Source organism: Lissotriton vulgaris, chromosome 4_1 (assembly GCF_964263255.1).
Source record: "Lissotriton vulgaris chromosome 4_1, aLisVul1.2, whole genome shotgun sequence".
Taxonomy (NCBI): domain Eukaryota; kingdom Metazoa; phylum Chordata; class Amphibia; order Caudata; family Salamandridae; genus Lissotriton; species Lissotriton vulgaris.
In genome coordinates this window covers 1,951,030,721-1,951,054,652 of record NC_141691.1, presented here as the reverse complement: position 1 = coordinate 1,951,054,652, position 23,932 = coordinate 1,951,030,721, and the positions used below count along the sequence as shown (strand labels likewise).

The window sequence follows — 23,932 nt, the reverse complement described above, 5'->3', positions numbered from 1 at the left end:
GAGTGGGCTAAAGAATGGTGATGGATTAAACCCAGATCAGTTGACTGGGGGTGAGTGTTTGATTTGCTCTAACGCTCCGTCCATCATCCCCTTTTGCATTGTGGTATTAGTATTACCAGCATGAGAGCATTGTCTGGGTTGGCCCAGAAGAGTCTGGGAACCTGTGATCAGGAGCAGAAGAGCACCGAAACGGCGAGGCAGCTGGTAAGTTATCTTTTCAATTTGTTTTATAGTTCCGCATCACCACTTGTCCCTGCTGGCAGCCACCACTGTATGTATGTTGTACAACAGAGCTTACTAAACTGTGTCGCGACTCAGTGTGGGTGTGTTGCACGATGACGTCTGTGGCTAGATCAGGGCACTTGCTCTCTTGGATGTTTGGATTCAGTGATGCCGTAAGCCAATGAAGGAGAAGCGTTAGGCGAGCGTGAGCTGAGCGTGCGGTCTTGTTCCCTTTTGCGACGCAGTGACCACCTCCGCTCTCCATCCCAGATGCTCGGTAAGTTTGTCGGCCTGTAACTTCGTTTTCTGTTGTGCGCTCATAACAGTTTGTTGTTTTCTGCCCTGGGGTTTGAGGAACAAAGCTCTTGTGTTAACATTGTGAGAGACGGAGCATTTGTCAGCATCCTGTCCAAGAGTGCGCAATGGTTTGCATGCCGGCTGCAGAATCACGGATTTGAATTCTGCAAAGACAGACTCCGTATCAATACATTAGGAGCCGTGTAGGTGGTTATTAAATCTGTAAAAGTAAATTTATTCTTTCTGTGTAAAGGTTTGCACATCTCTATAGCACTGCAGTGTTTATTTTCTCACTCTCCTTATTTCCTTTAGACTTCCAATCCTTTTCTATCGCTTTCCCTTTTCTCTCCTTTGCGCCCCCAATTTTATCTGGCCCCCTCGTAGGTTATATACAGATCTCGGCAACAGGAACGGTAACCACTTAAGCAAAGAAGCAGTGACAAGTCAAGTGCACACGCAATTTACAGTGCCTCTAACTGAAGCACCTTGAGGAAAAAAAAAACTTACCAACATCACATAGAAGGGAAGTACAGAGCCACAACTGGAATCTTAGGGAGCAGGTCACTCCATTATCTTCTTGTTTTGTGCATCGTTCAGTCAAGCACCTCACGACTTACGCCATTTCACAGACTATAAAAATCATCTATAAAAACCCTGTAAAAATCACATACAAACTTGAACCTATAAATACCCTTTTCTAACTTTGTTGGTTCCGGAACACAGGCGGTGTTCATGTTTATGTACCTGCATTTCTGCAAATTACAATGTTGTTATTGAAGAACAGTTTTGAATTAGCACTTGTTGCTTTTAACTACTTAATGAATTACCTTGGTAAACAGACCGTGCGAGGTACATTGGTCCTTGTGAATAGTTGCAGAAAAGATTAATGAGTCGTCTGTTGAGCAAACTTATGCTCGCTCATGCAAGGACTGCCGGAAGCTTCATTCTTTGCTGTACTGAAGGAAACCTGGGGGTGCAGAAATCAATTATAGAATACTGGAAACATTTTGATGTTCGATCTTGAACTCAGTTTAGCGGGGCGGTATAGAAGAATACAAACACTGAGAATGGTATTTAGTCGGTTTTGCGTTTGCTGTAATAATTGACGTCTGGATAGCCTTCTTTTTATTTCACAGCACTGGGCTGTGCCTCCCGCCACACAAGTCCTTGTATAGGAAATGGGTAGTAAGTGAGAACCAGCAAAGCTTCACCCGATCTTAGGTTCAAAAGAAAGAGGCACGAAGGAAGGTCGCCATGCGTATCAACTTGTACCTGACTTTGAGATCTCAATTAATCTGTCCGCTAAACAGAAATAAATTGAATACACAACTCATCAAATAAATCTTTTGCTGCTTGCATGAAAAAACCTAACACCACCTTTCTTTAAAAAAAAATAACCAGGACCTTTCTAGAAAGCTAACAAAACCCTCAGAATACATGCCACGCTTTAAACCACCCATAAAAATAATTGTGAAGACAGTGTAAGTGCAGCACTGTGGTGAAAGTACAGCGCTGTCTGGTAGTGGTATGCGATGCTAATGAAGCATATTAGGGTGCCTGCTATGCTATCTAGAGAGGCAGAGTGGCACCGAGGGTGGTAGTGTAGCAATGTAGGGAGATAGGAAGTGATGGTGATGCGCTGAGGAAAGCGGACCCACCGGAATTCAATGCGCAGAGACTGGCTGATAAGTTGCATGATTGTTTTACCACTCACAATTCCCCCTGCCTGAACACATTTTTGTGGAACTCATATTCAGCAAGGCAGCAGGTGGACTTTGTGCATGGTCGAAAGGTTTGGCAGTGCGTGCACCCGCCCTTTTTGTGCTGTAAATCACTGGGGAATGTGTCAATGTGTGCATGATTATATTCTTGTTTCAGGCATAAACCTAACCTTGCTTACACCTAATTTTGCCAGTCACTGTCTTTGTTAGAACAGATTCACAATTGCTTTATTAACCTTCCAGCTTTCCCACATTTCCTTGAAAATGCACCATTTGCCCACTATTTTTTCAGAATTTTCTCGGGGCGATGCCCTCTCCCAGCCCCCGTGCCCCCCTTAGGGGGTTCGGGCTCGCTGGCTATGCTCGCTTGCATTACTGTGTCGCAAAATGAAGATTGTCTGAAAGGTGTGTCCCCAACTTGAAAAGTTTGGAAAGCTGTGTTGTAGAGGAACCACACCGGTCTGGAGGGAGGGGAGGAGCATGTGTAAGTAGCAGTACACAATAACAGAACAACATGAAACACACTGTCCTACCAAAACTGTACATTTGTAGCACAACAGATCCAAGCTTATCCCGAGAAATAATATAAACATTTTGTAGCCTTATAATAAGCATTGAAAAGTTCTGGTACCTAGTAATCCTCGTTTTTAGGTGATCCTGGATCTAGAGATGTTCCAGTGTCTATAAATTTGCTAGTGTTTCTCTTTTTTCTTAGGCTGGTTTAACATGTGCAGTGGAGAGGGTAGTTTGGAATGGTTGCTTTAGATAGTGCTGCCACATGAAAGTCGTAGCTAAAAGAGCCTCAAGGCCTGGCAAGGGATTTTTGTGATTTCTTCTGGTCCCTCTGACCACACTGTATACTCTGCTCAGCAATTTGCTGCCCTAGTCCTAATCCGGACTGGGTGCTGGAGTCAGCTATGCATCAAGGAAGTTGCATAAGGGTGGAGCTAGGAGGTCTGCTGTGGTATGATGACCCTTGACATCTGAAGGGGCAAGTCTAGACCGCATGGCAGCATGGATGGTTCCAGACACCCTCTTAGACACCAAGAGCTTGTTCAAGACTCAAGTAAATTTGTATAATATTAGTGAGCTTTTTTTTAATAGCCCAAGCGCTTCTTTTGGAGCACTATCTCCATTTGATGCAGGAGTGCAGTTGTGGCTGCTTGAAAGCCCTTTGGACTTGTATATGTGACACTATGGCACAAAGAATGGCGCCATCAAAACTTGGGATATAGGGGCAAGCTGGCAAAAATGTCCTCTTGTGACGGACGTAATGTGAACATTGTTAGAGGACGTTTCTTCCATTTGATGACTAGAAACCTCCTTGAGTACTGTTAATGGGCTTCCTACGGCAAACCAACTGTTCCACTCGCAGCAGTCAGCCGGCGCAGATGGCACTCGCTTCGCGCGATTTAAATGTTAACTATAGGAACTCGGCAGGTCTCTGTTAGAACCAGATGTATCGCGTTGTTCATTGAATTGATGTAGTGTTCACACTATGTTTTTCGTGCTTTATGAATTTATTTATAAAATATGCATTTGAATATAAAAGATAATCAGTTGTTGTTTTCAACGTGTATAATAACCCCTTCGATGCTGATGACTAGCTCAGCTCGTCATCAGCCACGGGGGGCGTGTGCTGATGACGAGCTGAGCTCGTCATGTAACACGGCTTTTGTAAAAAAGCCGAGCAGCGCAAAAATGACCGCCGCAGCGATGCGGATAAGGTATAGAATTCAGAGCACTGGCCGAGAACATAATTTTCCTAAAGAGACTGAAAATAGCCTGAATGCTTGTCTGTAACTTTGAAAGTTTCTCATGCAAATGTTATGTAAGGGGCTATTGCTTCTCACCCATTGTGTTGCTATTTCATGTACGGTCCATAGATATGTTAAAAAGTCAGATGTTTGACGTTTTTTAATCTTCAAATTTGCGGAGTTTTATTGTTCAAGTACCTTGCGGGCAACAGCAGTTACCTGGAGGTTACACCTTACTGGTTGCTTAAATTGTTCTGTCATCGCAAGATGTCACTTGGTGATGAACCGGCCTACTCCACAGCCCTAGTAAAGTCTGGCAGAGTTTCTATCTGTGTATGTAGCATCTTCTCCACCTCAGCACACTCTTGATCAATTTCCACCCATCCCAGCTACCAAGAGCAATTCCATTTTGCAGATGTTACTAACCTTTGAGTCAATCATGCTCCGCAATAGCAGACTTACAACGGTGCATATTTTTTAACGACAGCTGGATACATCTTTTCATTATATTCATTATATTCTGTTTCAGTAATAATGATGTCAGTAATAATGATGTCACAAAATGGTTGCTGTCATCGGAGTGATTGCAGCAAAGGTTAATATCTTCAAGTAAGGCACGTACTGACAATGCTGTCACATCAATACTCCTCTTCCAGTTTGGCTTCCGTGAGGTTTAGGTTTGGATTCCATGAGGATTAGAACCCTCAAGCTCCAAAAGGAACACAGATATGACAACAGTGTCATTGAATCTGCACGCTGAGTTCATTTTAACCCCTTCGCTGCAGCGGCAATTCCGCCGCAGCGCTAGGGGGGCGGGGGGGGCCGAGTGGCGCTCGCATGCTCGTGATGGAGTCGCTCCGTCCCAAGCCGCGGCTAAGCTGTGCTCATGACGGAGCGGTACCGTCATGGCCCCGCCCGCTCAATGGACCGTCCAGCGCAGGCGCAGAATTCGCGCCGCGCAGGCGCGCCGAGCGGGCCATGACGGAACCGCTCCGTCATGAGCACCGCTCAACCGATGCTCATGACGGAGTGGCTCCGTTATGAGCATGCAAGGAGTTAATGTGTCACACTAGTCACTAGGCCTCACAATACCGAAACTGTAGTTTGCTGCTGATTTTTCTCATAGTCCATAATACATAGAAGCAAACACACTTCAGTAATCACTACAGGTGTCCCTTCTCACACTGTCAATGCCCATACACATTATAAGGCCTACACCAGGTCAGTACAAGTCGCTAAAGAGTTTGTTCTGCGACAAGCTACGTTACACAGGTACAGGGCTGAGCTAGACAGTAGTCTCACAGACTCCACTCGCACACATGCGCCTCTCGTACTGATGTAACCTCATTCCCTCAATTTGTGATGCGCTCCGATATCCTTCGGGATCAAGTTTGCTCTATATAAAACTTTATAAATAAATAAATACATGTTCACATGCAGCCAGCCTAGAGACTCTTATCTGTCTTAAAAGGCAGACACTGGTGGTTAGCACTCCCAGTCCATTATAACAGAGCTTACACTGAGTGAGACTCGTGTAATGAGACTTGGTCTTGCAGAAGGGCAATCCATTATAAATAAGACTCCTAGTTTTCTGTTTTTACTGATTTTTACAGATAAATACAGACAGAAAGAAATGTTTCCCGTCTGTATTTATTTTTTAAAGCGGAAAAATACTGAAAGTTGTGCTTGTAATGAGGGACTTTCCATGCTGCCTGCTGTGAATTCCAATACAGCAGATGAACAGATAGACAGCATGAGGAGTTCTGAACAAGTTAAGATATCTTTAAATACAGGCATAAGTTAAAGTAAATTTGTAGTAAATTGCTAATATTTACCTGCGGTTATAGTGTTTTGCTATATTGGCTGCTGAATTTGCTACACTGTGACCGGCATCAAAGTATGAATGCATGTTTATCAGTTAAATAATTGTGAAAATGTACGATTTTTGACTCTGTTTATTCGCTAACCAGAAAATAAATAAGGAGAAATACCAATAAGTTGGCCAACAATTAAATATGGATAAATATAGACGGAAATGTTAAAAATAGAAATACCATAAAAGCAGGAGCCCTAATTATAATAGAGCTTACAATGAGTGAGACTCATGCAGTGAGATTTAGGGCAGAGGGTCCATAAAGCAGATAGTCTAAAATGCATTCTTCTACTACAGTGTACTTTACTCATGGGGATTGTCTGCACGTTTCATGTTGAGAAGGCCCTGACCTGTGTACTCGTTCATATGTGGCCGATATATCTCAAGGCAGTGTCATTCCTGTTGGTTTGCTGCGCTATTTAAAACAAATCAATTAATGATATGGATGTAAAGATCCCTCTTAAGATTCTTCGCTATTTGGAATGGGTATTATGAGCATTTATTCCGTTACTTGTATGACAACTTTTGTGGCACTTTGAGGTTTCTTACATGTTATTTCTGTGTTTCAGGAAAGACGTAGGGTTGAAGAGGTTTTTCCCGAAGAGTTTACTGGATTCTGTTAAGGTATTCTCATTGTTTCATATGAATTGATGCGAAATGTGTTGCCCAGAAATATTTTTCGTACACCAAAAAAAGCAAGCAATATATTCTGCGACAGGCTGTTCCACAAATGTAATGATGAGCCATTTAGTTTGTACATAACAATCGTGCCGCACGTGCATTCATATTGGATTACTTTGTACAGGTGTTACCTTATTTGTAGTAAACTTAATCTTCTCTGCTAAAATAGAAAATTAACATTTTTACAGGTAGATGGCAGCTTTCTACAATTTACAGGTGTTTGCGTGCTGCCCTGAAAGATAACAGATCACATTTACAAGTTACTTAATTTAAAAAAAATGTTTACGCTTGTGCAAGAAAAAAAAGTATGCATCAGATGCCCATATTCAGTAGAGTTCCAATTTAAATATATTTTGTGTGCAATAGGTGTCGTGTTTATTATTAGCACAAATTGATTATCAGATGCCTTTGTGTGGTATATATTTCATTGATCTCTCTGTACGTTTTAGTAGTAAACATATTACCTTTTGATGCATGTTCAACGGTGTGTAAGGCTTCGACTACACAGTGATTGTCCTGTGAATAAGAGCCTGAGTATCTTGCCAGTTGAAGGAAATCACTGCTTTAAACTTCATTGGTGGATAAGAAGGGGTAGAGAAGGACACACCTTGCGTAATTGGATCTATGATATTACAACGCGTTATTTTACAACGCATACCGTAACATCGCAACTTTTACAACGCGGGTACCATTACAATGCATGCCATTACAACGCATGTCATTACATAGCAGATACTATTACAACGCATGCCATTACATCGTAAGTATAGGTAAGTATATATTTTAAAAAAAATGTAATTAAGTTAAATTAATTAATTTAAATTAATAAAAATATTATTAAAAAAATTAAAACAGTAATTAATTTAATTTAATTTCATTATTGTAATTTTATTAATAGTAAAATTGTAATTAATGTAATTTATTTAATTTAATTTAATTTATGTAATTTAATTAATTTATAAATAGTAAATAATATAATTTAATTTATTACATTAATATAATTTTAAGAAAATTAAAATAATAATTAACATAATTTAATTTAATATAATTAATGTAATTTAATTGATTTATAAATTGTCAATAATATTTAATTTTAATAAATTAAATAAAAAATGTAATTAATTTCATATAATTTAAATAATGTAATTTAATTAATTTTACAATTGTAAATATTGTAATTAATTTAATTTAATTAATTTAATTTATTTAAAGTCCTAATACCCCTGTACCCCAAAAACCAAACCCAACCCTAAAACCTAAAAATACCCCTGTACCCCAAAAACCAAACCAAGCTCTAAAACCTAAAAATACCCCTGTACCCCAAAAACCAAACCAAGCCCTAAAACCTAAAAATACCCCTGTACCCCAAAAACCAAACCAAGCCCTAAAACCTAAAAATACCCCTGTACCCCAAAAACCAAACCAAGCCCTAAAACCTAAAAATACCCCTGTACCCCAAAAACCAAACCCAGCCCTAAAACCTAAAAATACCCCTGTACCCCAAAAACCAAACCCAGCCCTAAAACCTAAAAATACCCCTGTACCTCAAAAAACAAACCCAGCCCTAAAACCTAATACCCCTGTACCCCAAAAACCAAACCCAGCCCTAAAACCTAAAAATACCCCTGTACCCCAAAAACCAAACCCAGCCCTAAAACCTAAAAATACCCCTGTACCCCAAAAACCAAACCCAGTCCTAAAACCTAAAAATACCCCTGTACCCCAAAAACCAAACCTAGCCCTAAAACCTAAAAATACCCCTGTACCCCAAAAACCAAACCCAGCCCTAAAACCTAAAAATACCCCTGTACCCCAAAAACCAAACCCAGCCCTAAAACCTAAAAATACCCCTGTACCCCAAAAACCAAACCTAGCCCTAAAACCTAAAAATACCCCTGTACCCTAAAAACCTAACCCAGCCCTGAACGCTAAAAATACCCAAAAACCCAAAACATATACCTCAGTACCCCAAAACATATACTCCTATACTCTTACTTATTTTTTTTAATTACTTAAATTAATATATATAATTAATTTTATAAAAATACATAAATAAATATTTTAATTTATTTTTAATAATAATTAAATTAATAAAATAATGTAAAATAAAATAAAAAATATATACTTACCTATACTTACGATGTAATGGCATGCGTTGTAATAGTATTTGCTATGTAATGACATGCGTTGTAATGGCATGCATTGTAATGGTACCTGCGTTGTAAAAGTTGCGATGTAATGGTAGTGCGTTGTAAAAGTTGCGTTGTAACGGGTGTTTCCCTGCGTTATTGTGTGTAACGTTGGCTGCTTAACCCTCACCAGACTTAATTACCAACACAGTTAAATTAGTTGTTGTCTAGTTGCATTGAATAGCACAAGGCCTCACAGCACCAGTCACAGCACGCGTGTTGAAGAAACGGGAGCTATAGTGTCGAGTGCTATGCAACCTGTGCCTTAAACCAGACACAGCACATCATGCATTGGGACATCAATGTCTGATAGCCTCTACTGGAATTTAAATCCATGTGACTGTGATTCACTTGAGTTTTTGGATTTATACAGATCTGAACCATGCCGCAAAAAGGCTGCTTTGAGTCTTACTACTAGGGGTAGGACGTTAAAAACAAATGCCTGGAAACTGGAAAGAGTCTTTGTTTTAATTAATTATTTGAGAGTTCTACATAGCGCTAGCTAGACTCCAAGGTATTAGAGCACTAGAAAAGCTTCTAAAAATGAAAATATTTAATATATTATGAAAGATGTGTTACATTTTAGAGACATGCTCTATCAAAACAGAGCGATTATCAATATTTGATAGTACAGTACAGGCTCAACAAACCAGCATTTGCAATGCGATTGGTCTCGCATTAGGAAAGTTTGAGCTATTGGTATTGTAAATGACAACATTTTTATTCATGTTTTGTTTTTGAAAATAGCGAACTTAATAGCCTTGCCATTTACAATGCCAATAGTAATATGTTTCGCAAATGTGACACCTATAGCATTTATATTGCAGTATGTGTTGTATTTGCGTGTTTACATGTGTTGATATTACAAATAACAATAATTAATACTTAAATAAAAGTTATTTTAATTTGTAAATAACTTTTGTGAAGATTATGTTCAGTGTATTTTATTGTGACGAAAATCCAAGAACAGAAGTGAAATATTAACATCTTTTTGTTACTTTTGTAATAAAGCTTGAAACATTGAGAGAACATATTTGAACCAGATGATGTTGAATGGTTACACAGGTTGATGCTGTGGTGGCGCTGAGTGATGTAATGGTGAACGAGTGATGCTGTAGCGTTCAGTGATGCTGTGGTAGTGCATAGTGATGTTTTGGTGCCCCTGAGTGATGCTGTGGTGGTGCGGAGTGATGCTGTATGCTATGCTATGTTTTGTTTTGCTATCCTATGCTATGTTGTGCTATCCTATGCTTGGATTTGTTATGCTATGCTATGCTGTGTTTTGTTATGCTATGCTGTGTTTTGTTATGCTATGCTGTGTTTTGTTATGCTATGCTATGTTTTGTTGTGCTATGCTATGTTTTGTTATGCTATGCTATGTTCTGTTGTCTTTTATTATGCTTTGTTTTGCTATGCTATGTTTTGTTATGCTATGCTCTGCGTCTGTTTTGTTGTGTTTGGTATGCTATGTTTTGCTATGCTATTATATGGTTTTTTTTTTTGCTATGGTATGTTTTGTTAACCCCTTAAGTGCTGCCTCGGTGCATTGGCCGACGGCAGCACTACCTCCCCAGTGCTGCGCACGACCATTGGACGTCCATTCAGCACTAGTTCCAATGGACAGCGCAGCACTGGGGAGGAATGTTTAATAGCATCTATGAGGTTAAGCTATGCTATGTTTTGTTATGCTATGTTTTGTTCTGTTATGCTATGTTTTGTTATGCTATGCTTTGTTTTGCTATCCTATGCTTTGTTTTGTAATGCTATCCAATGTTTAGTTTTGCTATCCTATGCTTTGTTTTGTTATGCTATGCCATGTTTAGTTTTGCTATCCTATGCTTTGTTTTGTTATGCAATGTTTAGTTTTGCTATCCTATGCTTTGTTTGCTTATGCTATGCTATGCTTTCTTATGCTATGTTTTGTTGTGTTTTATTATGCTATGCTTTGCTATATTTTGTTTTTGCTAGCCTATGCTTTGTTTTGTTATGCTATGCTATATTTTCCTATCCTATGCTATGTTTTATTAAGCTATGGTGGTGAGGGTGTGTGAGTGTGTGTGAGGGTGAGTGTGTGTGAGGGTTTGTATGTGTGAGGGTTTGTATGTGTGAGGGTTTGTATGTGAGGGTGTGTGTGTGTGTGTGTGTGTGTGTGTGTGTGTGTGTGTGTGTGTGTGTGTGTGTGTGAGGGTGTGTGTGTGTGTGAGGGTGTGTGTGTGTGTGAGGGTGTGTGTGTGTGTGAGGGTGAGTGTGTGTGAGGGTGAGTGTGTGCGAGTGAGTGAGGGGGTGTGAGAGGGTGTGAGAGTGAGGAGGTGTGGGGGTGAGGGTGAGAGTGTTTGAGGGGTGAGAGGGTGTATGAGGATGAGAGGGTGTGTGAGTGAGGGTATGTGAGGGTGAGGGTGTGTGAGGGCGAGGGTGTGTGGGGGCGAGAGGGGGTTTGAGGAGGTGTGGAAAATTGATGATGACAGCCCTGGGATCAACTGCTGGCTGACTCAGCAGGTACACCATATCTGCACTTGCCACTCATCCGTTACATAAGCAGATCACCATGTTTTTAAATATATTCACGAAGAGGGTAATAAATCCATTTTACGTACTCAACTGGTATGCACTAAATAAATGTCCCTCACAATTCCACTATCTTTTTTTCAATGAAAGACTGCAAAAGCATGGGATCGCCACAAAGCAGCAGGTGATGAGTGAAAAAAAAGGTTTTAATAAATAAAACCTGGGCTACAAAAAAGAATAACTAAAGACCTCACACTAGTTAACTAACCACACCAAACAACTGGCCACCACTACCTGATGTCCCGCTTTTGTCCTCGATTTGAATTTATCGGGACTTTACAGATGGTACATCTGCTTTACATCGCCGAACCACAATTGTCCTAGAGGGCGGAATATGATCTTTCAAGCATCCAGAAACACATATTTACAATACTTATTATGTATTTTGAATAATATAATCATGCAATACAACAGCTCAATTCAGCTGATGTTAAATAAGACTACAGCTTCCAGAAAGCAGCTTTAAACTGGATGTGAACCCAGGAACGGAAGCATATGTCATTAATGGGAAAGGAATGCATAGGTAAGTTAAAAGAAAACATTAAGTCGGGCCATACTAGATGCAATAATGCTGCACCTACACTCTTACCTGCCCTGTGATGCCGGTGATGAGTGCTACATTCCTGGGCTTCCGATATTTATCTTATAATTGCTGCAAAATACAATCGTTATGAAGCCTTATGGCACAAAAAGAACGAATGAGCCTAAAACAGAAATAAGAAAAGAGAAATTGAAAAAAAAAAAGAGAAAAAAAGACAGGGCAGCGAAAAAATAAAACTGAAAAGAGAAAGACAAACCAGAGAGGGGGGTTTTAAATAAAGGTAAAACAAGCAACACGGGAGAGAGAGGGGATGAGAGAGAGCGAGGTTCAGAACTGAGCACAAAGCCTCTTCCTCCCGCACGGCACCGCATGATGAATGCACAGAGATAAAATGTCACAAATTTTAATTCCACGACGAGTGCAGAATGATTTTAAAATGAGCGCGAGAAAGCACCGATTTTGATATTTGCCTGTCCCCTGCTCTGTCTCCCCTCCCCAAACCGCAGATTCGTCATATTTCGAGGTGTCTCCCATGCCTGACAGAAACACTTACAAAAAAAATATAGGTGTCGCGAAGTGGCGTGGATGCAAGTAGGCAATTTAAAAATGCACTGTCGCTGCTATAGGTCACTCACAATAAAAACAAGGTGATTCTTCTTGTTAGCACGTTGCGCGCGACCTCACGGGAACACACACGCAGTCCTTACGCACTGCGCATGCGTGCGGCCAACTTTGCCTGGGGCATGGAGGGTGCTGCAGTGTTTCCGGGACTCCCAAGTGCTGAGGGAGCCCCGCGTTTTCGGAGCCTGTAGCAGTGTCCGGGGCTCCCGTGAGCTGAGGGAGCCCCGCAATTACAGAGCCTGTAGCAGAAAGAGCCGGTGAGTTGTTGGGGGGGGTGGGGGGGGGGTAGGGTGGGTGCGTGTTTGTGTGTATGCACGTGTTTCTACATATGTCTGCGTGTGTGTGTGTGCGTCTGTCTGTATGTGTGTGCGCGTCCAGATCCATTGTGTGTGTGAACAGCATGCCGGAATCGGAGCGCGTGTTCACACGCGCGGCCTGATCCGATTCTGGCATGCTGCGCGTGCCAGTCTCTTGTCTCCACTTTGGATCGTTGTAAGCTGAGCCGACAGCTATAGGTCTCGCGGCGAGAACGCGCTTTGCGCTCTTTCGCCAGGGCGAGACCTGAAAAGCATTTTGATGCGGAAGGTGGCATTTGACGTTGTCATGATTCACTCTAAGCCTGAGATCGGTTATCAAATGTATAATTTACAGGTTGCAGAGTGATTTTCCAGACCCGGTCACTAGACGGTGGGATAACACACAGCGTGTCAGTGTAGGATAGCTTTAAGCTGAAAACTATTATTAGAGGAAAATAACCTTTTCTGGGCAGCCGAAGAATTAACACTTGATTTCTGGTACAGGATGAATGTAGCCAGCAGTCAGTTTACCAACGAGGCATCTTCATTGTATTCTCTCATAGGCAGCAGTGCAATGTTTTGTGTGCAACAGGTGTAAGTAAGGCCGATAAAACGTATAGATGCTGTATTCAGAATTTTCTTTCATTGTGATACAGTGACCCGTCTGGCATTTAGATATCATACATTACAGGCTCGTAGAGCATAGGAGCAGAAACATATATCTAGCATTAATAGGTGGCAAAGCCGGCACACCTTTAAACAGCAACCCCTGAGCACATTGCTGTATTTGCCCTTTCTTTCATTTTGTGCTGGAAAAATACTGCGACGTTTTACTGGAATGGGAGACTTCTTGGGGTGCCCATCGCATATGAGTAGAAGGCAACCAGTGAAGTTTTGGAGAATTGTTTGTGGATTGTCCAGAGACGTTTCTTTATCCTTGTCTCGAAGGTTCATTAAACCGATGGAATGGATCCACATTCCTCTTCTGACCTTGCATTAGGCAGCTCAAGTAATCTATCAGTTTTCATTAATAATGCAGCAATCACAAAATGGTGCTGATTTTGAAAAAGCAGACAAAATATTTTAATTAAAAGCTCTTTAACTATTTGATTTGCATTGCTATTTATCCATTAACACCAAGCATTACTTCGCACTTAAATGTGTAAGGCAGGATTAGATTTCACTTTAAATAAACAAGTATTAATCTTGTCAATGAACATTTTCCATTTCTTAACTTTTTCTTAATGTTGTAAGCATCTTACTTATACAAACATATGTTCGACCAACAACCTAAACAAGGAACTTAGCAATAGAAATGTAGGAATGCCCTTAAAACCATCTCTTTCTAGTTGTGGCTGCAGTGAGGAAAGTGGAATATTGTATTAATATTGTTTTAGTCGGACAGGCTTGTACCCTGTAGGTTTGTATTCTACATAGACTTCTAAATGTTTATGTGCCACATTGAAGAGCAGTTAAATGCATGGAGCATTGATCCTCCAGTATGCAGGCTAAGGAGGTCTCCCTTTGTCTAGCGATAAATGTAGTTATCTTAAAAATCTGGCATGGATCCAGCCCTCCAGGACCGACTTTGAAGAGCCCTGGTCTAACTGAAGTGAGGGAGAGAACTTTGCCCAGGGTTGCTTCCACCAGTTGGGAGAAGGGGGGGCCTTACATGAAGGTGGTCTTTGGGGCAGATATGCGCCCTTGTTACCCAACAGCACGAGGCCACGTTTTTTTAATGACTCCTGCTTTGGACAGTGACAGTGCATTGCACACCTAATCCTAGGCTTTTTCTGCAGGCCTCTCTCCTCAATTTAGAGCAGTGTTTCCCAAACTGAGGGTTGCCGGGTTTTGGTGAGTCGCCAAAACTACAAGCAATAAATAAAGATGCCTTTAAATTCTGTATTTATCGTGTCACATTGGCTGCACTTCAGAGACAGAGGTTGAATATCAGGCTGTGTCTTCTGATAAATTACTGCTTACGGTTTTTTTATGGGCCGTCCGAGAAAGACGAGTAAAAGAGAATTATGCGACAATCTTGCTCTGGTACAGGGTGTGTGAAAGAAAAGGCTGCAGGATGTCATTTTTTGGGGGAATACACAACAAAATATAAATGCCTGTAAATGAACTGTACAGATTCAGCAGAGAAGAAAGCAAAAATAAATGAAGCACATATTGTTTTGTAATTCTGGAGTGTGATGGAAAAAGAAAGATTTTAATAGGATCAAAACAAATCAAGACACTTTACTTGGTGATGCACAAATGATAAAAACTGAAACACGATTTACACACATAATTTGTGTGCAATATAGTATTATCAGTAAAACTGTATGACTGTGCAACTTTAGTGGCATCTCAATAGAAAATGTGCTGTCTGTAAACAACAGTTTGCTACGATATGATGCTTTAGTTACATTTAAAAACGTCCAACTCGTGTCCATTAAAGCTAGGCAGGTAGCACATTTTTGACTTTCTAAAAATTGGGTTGTTGTTTTAAAAACTTTGGGCTTTGTGCGGGGAAAGGATGTGCTGTCACCCAGCACCAGAGGCCATGCACACTTTTTAGGTCGAGACTGGCCTAGGCTGCGCGCATTTGCAGTCTCGCCAGCGAGACTTAATGTCTGTCAGTAGCGAGGGTAAACCCGCCCCTCTTCTCCATTGGCTGGCCTCATAAACAGCGGACAGCCATTGGAGAAGAGGTCCCAGTGACGTTTTTCTTTGCCTCTAAGCCCCGTCTTTTTCGGATTGAGGGGCCTGTTTTTTTACTTTCTTCCTCTCAGTGACGTCCTCAGTCAAAAACACCCCCCCCCAGTCTGAAAAGGACGGGGCTTGAAACGTCACGAACCTAGCTCGTTTTATTGAGTACCTGCACTTATTTTTTCCCCACTGAAAGCGCTGCGGGTAACTACGGTCCACAGAACGCATCATGAAGCTGGCTAAAAGACATTTCAGTGTCGGTTTTTAAAAAAGGTGTCTTCCTTGGGATTGCAAGATGCGTGTTCCCTGTTATGACGAACTCGAGGGTAGAGCTTGTGCAAGGCTTTGCGATCGAGAAAAACCGTGGGGTAGAATGTGCCTGCGTCGTGGGAGGAACGTTGGGGCGGATCTCCGGGGAAGGGCATGTGGGGAGTCCGTCCTACGAGTCCTGAATAGACCTTTGGAAACTGATCTGTGCTCTGTGGTGATTTTACACAAGAGCACCCACAACCCATACATAACGCAACCGAGCTCCCCCAAGAAACAAATCTCATCACTATGGAATAGGTGTGGGCAGTTCCTGAACACAACCTTACCTCACGATTCGGTTACTTAAAAATAAAAACTCTGCTATTCCGTTTTCTACGCCGGCCAACTTCATTGTATGAAGTACTCACTTCCTGACATTGACAAGTGGAGGCACAGGAACCAATCAGAAAGCCAGGTCCCAATGATTAGCAGGAAAAGTGGCGTTCACACGAAGTCTTAATGACTGTACCGTCTATAAGGTGTACGATTAGCTGTAATGACCCGCCCCGGAAAAGACAACTCGTCTCACCAGAAGAAATCACCTCCGCTTATGACCCAGAACTGAACGTCCAGCTACTGTGGACCGCCACGCCAGGCAACATGCAGTTTTTGCCGATGTCGATCTCTGCCGCACCGGAAGTGACGGTTTTCCAAGAGGAATGAGTCTGAGAGTAAACCAAGAGATCGTGTGACTCCAGACTTGAGCTGAGGACAGCGTTCACTATCTAGTCAGTATAGTGAGGCGTTTCTTGCGGAAGAGAATCTACAAACTAGTTAATAAATCGCATAGTGCTTGCTGCAAAATGACTCCTTATCAATAGACATTCGCGAACCAGGCTAATTTTATTTTACAAAGCAGTGCATTGTTGGAGTTGTCGTTTTTAGGTCGAGACTGGCGTGGGCTGTGTGTGTGTGTGTGTGGCTTTGTGCGTGTGTGGCTTTGTGCGTGTGTGGCTTTGTGCGTGTGTGGTTTTGTGCGTGTGTGGCTTTGTGCGTGTGTGGCTTTGTGTGTGGCTTTGTGTGTATGTGTGGCTTTGTGTGTGTGGCTCTGTGTGTGTGTGTGGGTGCAATGCAATAGGTCTAGTATTTGCGAGAGATTAAGCTATTGGGATTGTAAATGACAATGCCATTTATCATTGTTCAAAACCGACACATAAATAAAAAGTTTGTCATTTACAATGCCAATAGCTCTAACTTTTCCGAAGGCGAGACTATTGCATTGTAAATGCTTGTTCCACATACAAGGGGTAACTAGCACAGACGTCTGAGTAGTTTGGCACCTAGAGCCCACCTTCCTTGCTCCCACAGCAGACATGCACCCAGGTTGGTCGTTTACACTGTGAGAAGAGGCAGCATTCATTAGGCCTGCAGATTTCATTTCTGCTCCCTGGTTACGGGGCGATGACAGGGCATAGAATTTAACCTCGATGATTCTAGAGATGTTTTGGGAAGGAGAGCGTGTGCGCTGGCCCTCCGGTCTCTTGTGTGGGTTGCATGTGTTGAATGTTTGCATGTGTGTGGGTGGCTTACAGTGCCTCCCGTGCTATGTAAGGGAACCTTGCAGTGTTAGCTGTTAGTGTTGTGCCTGTGCTCGGTGTATGAGACAAGCTTGCAGTGGAGTAGTAGTAGGGTGACCAGGCATCTTGGATTTGCTGGGACAGTCCACGTTTTTCACCAAATGTCCCAGCAGATTGTGGGAAATTTACCTCATATCCAGGTTTTCAGAGAGGGTCAACTGAAAACGGTGGCAGGTGCCTTTTTATGTTTTCCATAGACGTTACAGCAATGTAATGAAGAGGCATGATACTGGCTGTAAAATGTGCATTGTATTTATGTTCTCACTGCCTTTCTCTAATTCTATGGTGATGAGCGTTTTCGATCTGTGTAAAATTGTAGTCCTTCTATTTTTGTGAAATGTTCTGTTTTTTGGCTTTAAAATTCTGTTTACCCTAGGGGAAGGAGGTGTGTGCATGTGATATATAACTTGCTGCTGCCTGTGCTGGGAGTATGTGTGCGAAGGAACCTTGCTGCAGTTCAGCCAGGGGTGTCGTTGTGACGCGTAGAGAGAATGAGAGCGAGAGAATATGAATGAAGGAATCTGTGTTTCAGTGATTAAGTGCACGTTATTTCTAATTCTTATTTTTTTCTACTAGTACTTCAACGATATTTTTTCCCTTTATTACTCTGATATACATCAAATGCAAGCACTGATGACTTCAAGTAATTCCTCCATCACAGAGGTTGGGTTTCCAGTGCTGGTAGTTTCAGCTGTTAGTTTCTTGGCACGTGAATTTCCCCACGGTGGAGAGTTGGAAAGGAGCTATAGTATACTGTCACCCGGGCCCTAAGAAATACTTCAGTCTTAAGTTAACAGAAATAATGGCTCCCTATGTGTTATCCTCGCCTAATTTCCTTCTAATTGGAGATTTTAATCACCATGCTGAGCTAGCATCCGATCCAGATGTTTCTAACTTGTTGTCTAACCTTAAAATGCTTGTGCTCGATCTCCATTTGACAAAAACTGGCCCTACGCACTCTGCCGGCCACAATTTAGACCTCTTATTCTACAATTACCAGTATATACATATCGACGAACCTGAAGCTCTCACCTGGACAGATCACTATTTATTCAAATATAATAGCTCTTTTAAATATTCCCCTACAAAATCTCAAACAGGAAAAAATGTTAGAACAAGATCCTGGAAGCAGCTATCTTCAGCCAGCTTTCAAGCTGTATTTAAATCCCCAGATTTGGAAAATATACCGGACAGCAATGTGGCCTGGGATGAGTTCTCAGAGTCCTTTTCTGGGGCTCTTGACATAGTCGTCCCCTACAAAACTAATATGACTAACTTGTACAGATCCAATGCCCCTTGGTACATGGCAGAATTAAAAATTGACAAATAAAATTGTAAGAAATAAGAACGTATATGGAGGTCTTCGAAAGGCGCCCCCCACAGACACCAATAAAAAAAGCGCTAGGAGCTTACCAAGCAAAAAAATTAAATCAGGAGGAAGACTCTGTACTATAGGCAGAATTGACCAAGCAGGAACATGTGCAAAAGTTTTTTTTAATTCTTAAAGGAGAAATCTAAACCTCTTGCCTGCAGTTCAGCCACAATAGCTTCCCAAACACTCTGTGACTCCCTGGTTTCGCACTTTGAATCAAAAATAGATAATATCTATCGCAATTTTCATAACACGTTGGTGCCAATATACTCAGAACTCAATAATTTTTCCGGTAATAACTCTCAGGCTATATTAGAAAGATTTGAATTGATCAGATATACTCAAGTACTGGATCTCTTAGTTAAAACAAAATCTGGCTCTCCAGCAGATCTTTGTCTCCATCATATCAAAGCCATGCTATCCACTTCTCTTGCACCATTGGTTACATCTCTATGTAACCTATCTTTGCCATCAGCCACGGTGCCTAAGGATTGGAAAGCTGCCTTTGTTACACCTATTTTAAAAACCATCGGCCAATCCTATGGGCCTGGCAAACTTCGGTCCTATTTCTCTCTTGCCCTTGATTAGCAAGCTGTTGGAATCTCATGTCAATAGCCAACTTTCCTCTTATTTAGAGACACATCATATGGTTGACTCCTCTCAATCGGGCTTTCGTCCCACCCGGTAGTTGACTTGCGGTAGTTGACTTGCTCAGCCTTTCCATGGATGCAGGTACAACTGCGATGCTGGTTCTTCCTGACCTGTCTTCGGCATTCAATACCATGTCTCATCCCATCCTGCTTCAGCATCTGCAAGAGATGGGAATTCATGGCACGGCATTGAATTGGCTAGCTGACTTAAGGACAGGACTCCAAAAAATTATACTAGGTCCTTTCCAATCTCAAACTCTGTCCCTGGGAAAGGGAGTGCCTCAGGGCTCTACCCTGAGCCCCACACTCTTTAATATCTACATCTATCTTGGCTCAGCTGGTTAAGTCCTTTGGCTCTGAAATACTTTCATATGTGGACGACACACAACCGGTCATCGCCCTTGGAACACAGATAGAGAATGTCAAAATACATTTTACTACATTCATGAGAAACATTGCTACCTGGATGTCCCTAAACTGCCTTCAGTTGAACTGGAATAAAACTGAGATTTTGGTGTTTGGAAAGGCACTGTTCCTTTGGACAACTGATTGGTGGCCCATCGAGCTCGGCCCTGCTCCCTTTCCTAAAAATACAGCAAGAAATCTAGGTAAACTATCGATGAAAGAGCAGGTGATACCTACCTGTGGCACGTTCTTTGGGGTAATGTGCCTCATTACGAAGGTATTCCAGTGGCTTTCGGTGTCCTCCCGGAAGACCCTAGTCCAGGAGCTGATAATCAGTTGTCGGGATAATTAAAATGCACTACTCGCAGCATTCAACGAATCTCTTCTATCGAAATTACAGGTGGTGCAAAATACTGCTGCCTGAATGGTTAATAAACAGCCACCGGGAACACAGTCAGTCCCCCTGCTAAGGGGATTTCATTGGCTGCCTGTAAAGAAAAGAACAATTTTTAAACTATTCTGTCTGACCTTTAAAGCCAGGTCAGGCAAAGGACTGAGATATCTGAAGAATAAACTAGTCCCCTATGTTCCCCAAAGAAACCTCAGATCAAGTAACCAGCTTCTCCTCCACCCACTACGCACTCGAAGTCTAAAATACGGTGGTCGATCCTTTTCATATTAGGGCATGCAACGAGTTTTCAGGCTTAAAAGACCTCTTAAGACCTGACTTTTTTATTGGTTGATTCTTAATTGATCTGCTATCCAAGTGCTGAGATGCCCCTTCGAGGTTGAGTCCTTGCGTTATATCAAGTTATAACATATTGCCCCTGCTTCTGAGAAGCCCAGCTTCCTGCGCTATACGGTTTAGAAATGACTGTCAGGAGAGATCAGCGTTAGAGTATAAGGTAGTCTGTTTTAGTATTGTCAGTTGCAGTGAGCCCCTGTGCCTTTCACAGAGGGAGGATTTCACTCATTTGTGTTTACCTCATCACACATTTCCGTTGAGCTGCTGGCTCTGTGACTGATCTCCAAAGGCCGGTAGTGTGATAGTCCTGCAGAGGTTCACGCCGCATCTATTGCTTGCTTGTTGGCTCTTGTTAACCTGGTAAAACTGGTGCGGGTGCAGCATGCCATGGATCTGCTCCTTTCCGACTGGAAGGACCAAGTCAGTTAGCCTCTCACCGTTCATGTTGGACGCCCTTGACCTATTCTGTGGAGTTCCGCAAGGATCCTCCCTGCACCACCCTCTTAAACACATACATCATACCTCTAGCTTGCATCTTCAGCTCTCACAACATCAACGTCCTCTGCTACGCCGATGACATACAGCCCATTCTCTCCTGCACAGACAAGATGCGGAGATAGTACCCTGCTGGATGAAAACCAACTGGCAGACGCTAAACTCTTGCAGGACCGAAATTGTGAACTACAGGAAGAGAAGTTCACAGTGGGACTCTCCTTGGTGACTAAAAAAGTAGGACCGGCACCCATCCCCACCACGCATGCCAGGGATCTCCAGTTAGTCATCATCAGCAAAACCAAGTCTACACTTTCACTCTCCCTCATCTTTTCTTGAAGCTGTCTTAGAGCCAGTGCTGTTCTCTGAGGCTCTAGGAGAGCCCCGTCTTAGCTGCCTGAAATTACTTTATGACTTGGAAACAGTGGGCAGCAGTTTTTGTTTCCCACTGTTATTGCAATGAATAGCCAGATGTAGAGTCTGATATTCACTATAGAGGTTTCGAATGGAAACTGTACATGCAGATTTATAGATGGATAATGGCAAATAACTGGGATGTTATTCCCTGGTGGATGATGAGTGACATCAACAAGACAACGAGTGAAGTTTGACTTGTCAATGATGTTGCTTAGAACCGTGAGGTGAATACAGTCATGTCACTCTCATTTTTCCCATGTGTAATATTTTGTTGTATATTCCTCCCCCAAATAACCTGGTCCTGCTTGCAACAGATATGGTCCACTTGTTCACATTAAACGTTTCCTTCAGAAGCCATGCACAGCAGGTCTATTTAGCCGCTCCGGTACCACCAGCATTTACCAGGAGTAGGAATTCTAGGATTTGCTTTTAGTGTTTGATGTCTGCTTGGGTTTCGAGACCGATTGAGACATTCTTTACTTGATGGCCCCTTTAACTTTCTGTTATAGTTCATTAGTTCAAGAGCTGGTGCAGCCAGTAAGTCAATAAAATGGAAGGTGCATTAGAAGAAACACTTACAAACGATGAGTCAATTTATACACGATTACATTAAGGTCAGAGATGCTGCTTTGACGAGATCATGTGTTTTCTTACAACTAATTAAAGTAAAAAAAAGAAAAGGAAGCTGACTTGACAAAAGGGTTTTGAACTAAACTGGAAAATGGTTGAAATTAAGAGTCTACTGAACTTTAGATTCCACAGTATACCATACCATATGTTCCGTCACGTGACACAGTAATCTGACCTTATGTGATGTGTTTTAATCTTCAGGCAGGACTAGGGCATTGGGCATCAGAGGGACTAAGCAGCTCGTGTCTTATCCTTCCTCTTCGCGTTGCCCTTAGAGTGGACATTAATACCAAGTAATGCGGCTTGGGTGCAATTTAAACATACCGCACAATGCGGGTGGCACATTATTATTGGTTATAGCTTAGAGCGTCTTCTTCTTTGGGCCCAGGGTGGCATCAGTTCTAATTGTGTGGGTAGAGCAGAGTGCATATCGTCTAAGACAGTATTTACTCACTTGTGGGTTGGCAGAAGGTTGCCATGCAGCCACAGTCTGGACCAGATCAGCCAGTGAAGTTTCATGATCGCCTTAGAGAAGTTTCAAATGGAAATTTCAGGTCATAACTGGTTATTAAAAGAAATGTGTAATTCAGTTGAAATGTTAACAAATCATGGTGTGAGGGTTTCTGAGTCAACATAAAAGATAGTTTCAGACTAAAACACACAAATACTGAGTTTGTGTCCAAGGTAAACGTTGGATACCTCATGCTTGTACATACTGAAGGACTGAGTACTTAATAATACCTGCAAGATATGCCAGTTAACAAACAGACCAGGGCATTTTTCTCAGCGTACCTGTATTCTGTATATAAAACTACAAAATGTTATTTTGGAGGTTTCGGCCAGCCTGCCTTTTCAAGCAAAGAATATAAAACAAAACTATGAGGTAAGGAGATCCTCTAATTAACTTAGCAGATGTTCAGCACCACCTAAGCATATAGGCAGGAAATAGGGACCAAGTGTACGCGAAACATTTAGAAAATCCTGTTTTAGAGGACCAAAGATTGAGGGTGGGGTCCTCGAGATGGGTGTATATCACTGCAGGATCCATGCCAGCAATAGCTCTTTACCTAAGTGGTGTTTCTCATGGGTGGGTCTCCAACCGTTTCTGTAATAAGAGCTACTTAGGTTCAATGAAAATCATACCGAGCTACTAATGTTTGTGATTTGATAGTGACCACCCCATCCAGGATTGTCAACAGTGATAACATCAGCGCATTAGGTGGGGTTGCAAGCAGTACATTTCTAAAAGGACTATCAATTTTGAAAGTGTTGCAAATGTTACCCTCTTGGTAAGCAGGAGTCAGGTAGCTAGTTTGTGTAGAATAACATGTTGTAGGTTTATTGAAGAGCTTATAGGTTAGATTACAGGTTACATAGTAAGTACTCCACCAGGAGCATCATCCTGTCTGCTCAGCCCACTCTATCTAACTGCCAACCAGCCTCCAGTCACTCACCATCATTCCATGACATCACACACTGGCTGAGCAAAGCAGGGAACAATGGAGATGTGCACAGAATGCACCTCAAGGTTAGCAGATTATAACAGAATGCAACTACATGGGTAATACATAACGATCATAGCTGCAATCCTCCTGGCAATAAGGTACTAATATGAGTAATACACCTATTCAATTCAAATAATAGCTTTAAATTGATTTTGGAAATGTAAAATAAAAAAATTTCCCCATATATCGGCTTGTAAATTCTAAAAATATAAACACTTTCATATCGAAAATATGCTTTTTAATTCTGGTATACAAAAAATAATTCAACCAAACAAAAGCTTCTATATTATAAGCTGCACTCAGGAGAGCTACTCACAGGTAGCTGGAGAGCTATTGGTAGCTCACCAACTACTCGTTGGAGACGCCCAAG

General features: G+C 41.8%; 1 protein-coding gene across 6 annotated transcripts in view; it reads left to right on the top strand.

Annotated features, from left to right (window-relative positions):
- The window catches only part of PTK2 (protein tyrosine kinase 2), an 878,302-nt gene that overhangs the window by 445,537 nt on the left and 408,833 nt on the right, over positions 1-23,932 (top strand). For all 6 annotated transcript variants that reach the window (XM_086966271.1, XM_086966270.1, XM_086966268.1 and 3 more), the window contains one exon: positions 6,440-6,494. In XM_086966271.1, coding sequence (XP_086822397.1) covers positions 6,440-6,494 — 55 coding nt within the window. The remainder of the gene's footprint in view (positions 1-6,439; positions 6,495-23,932) is intronic.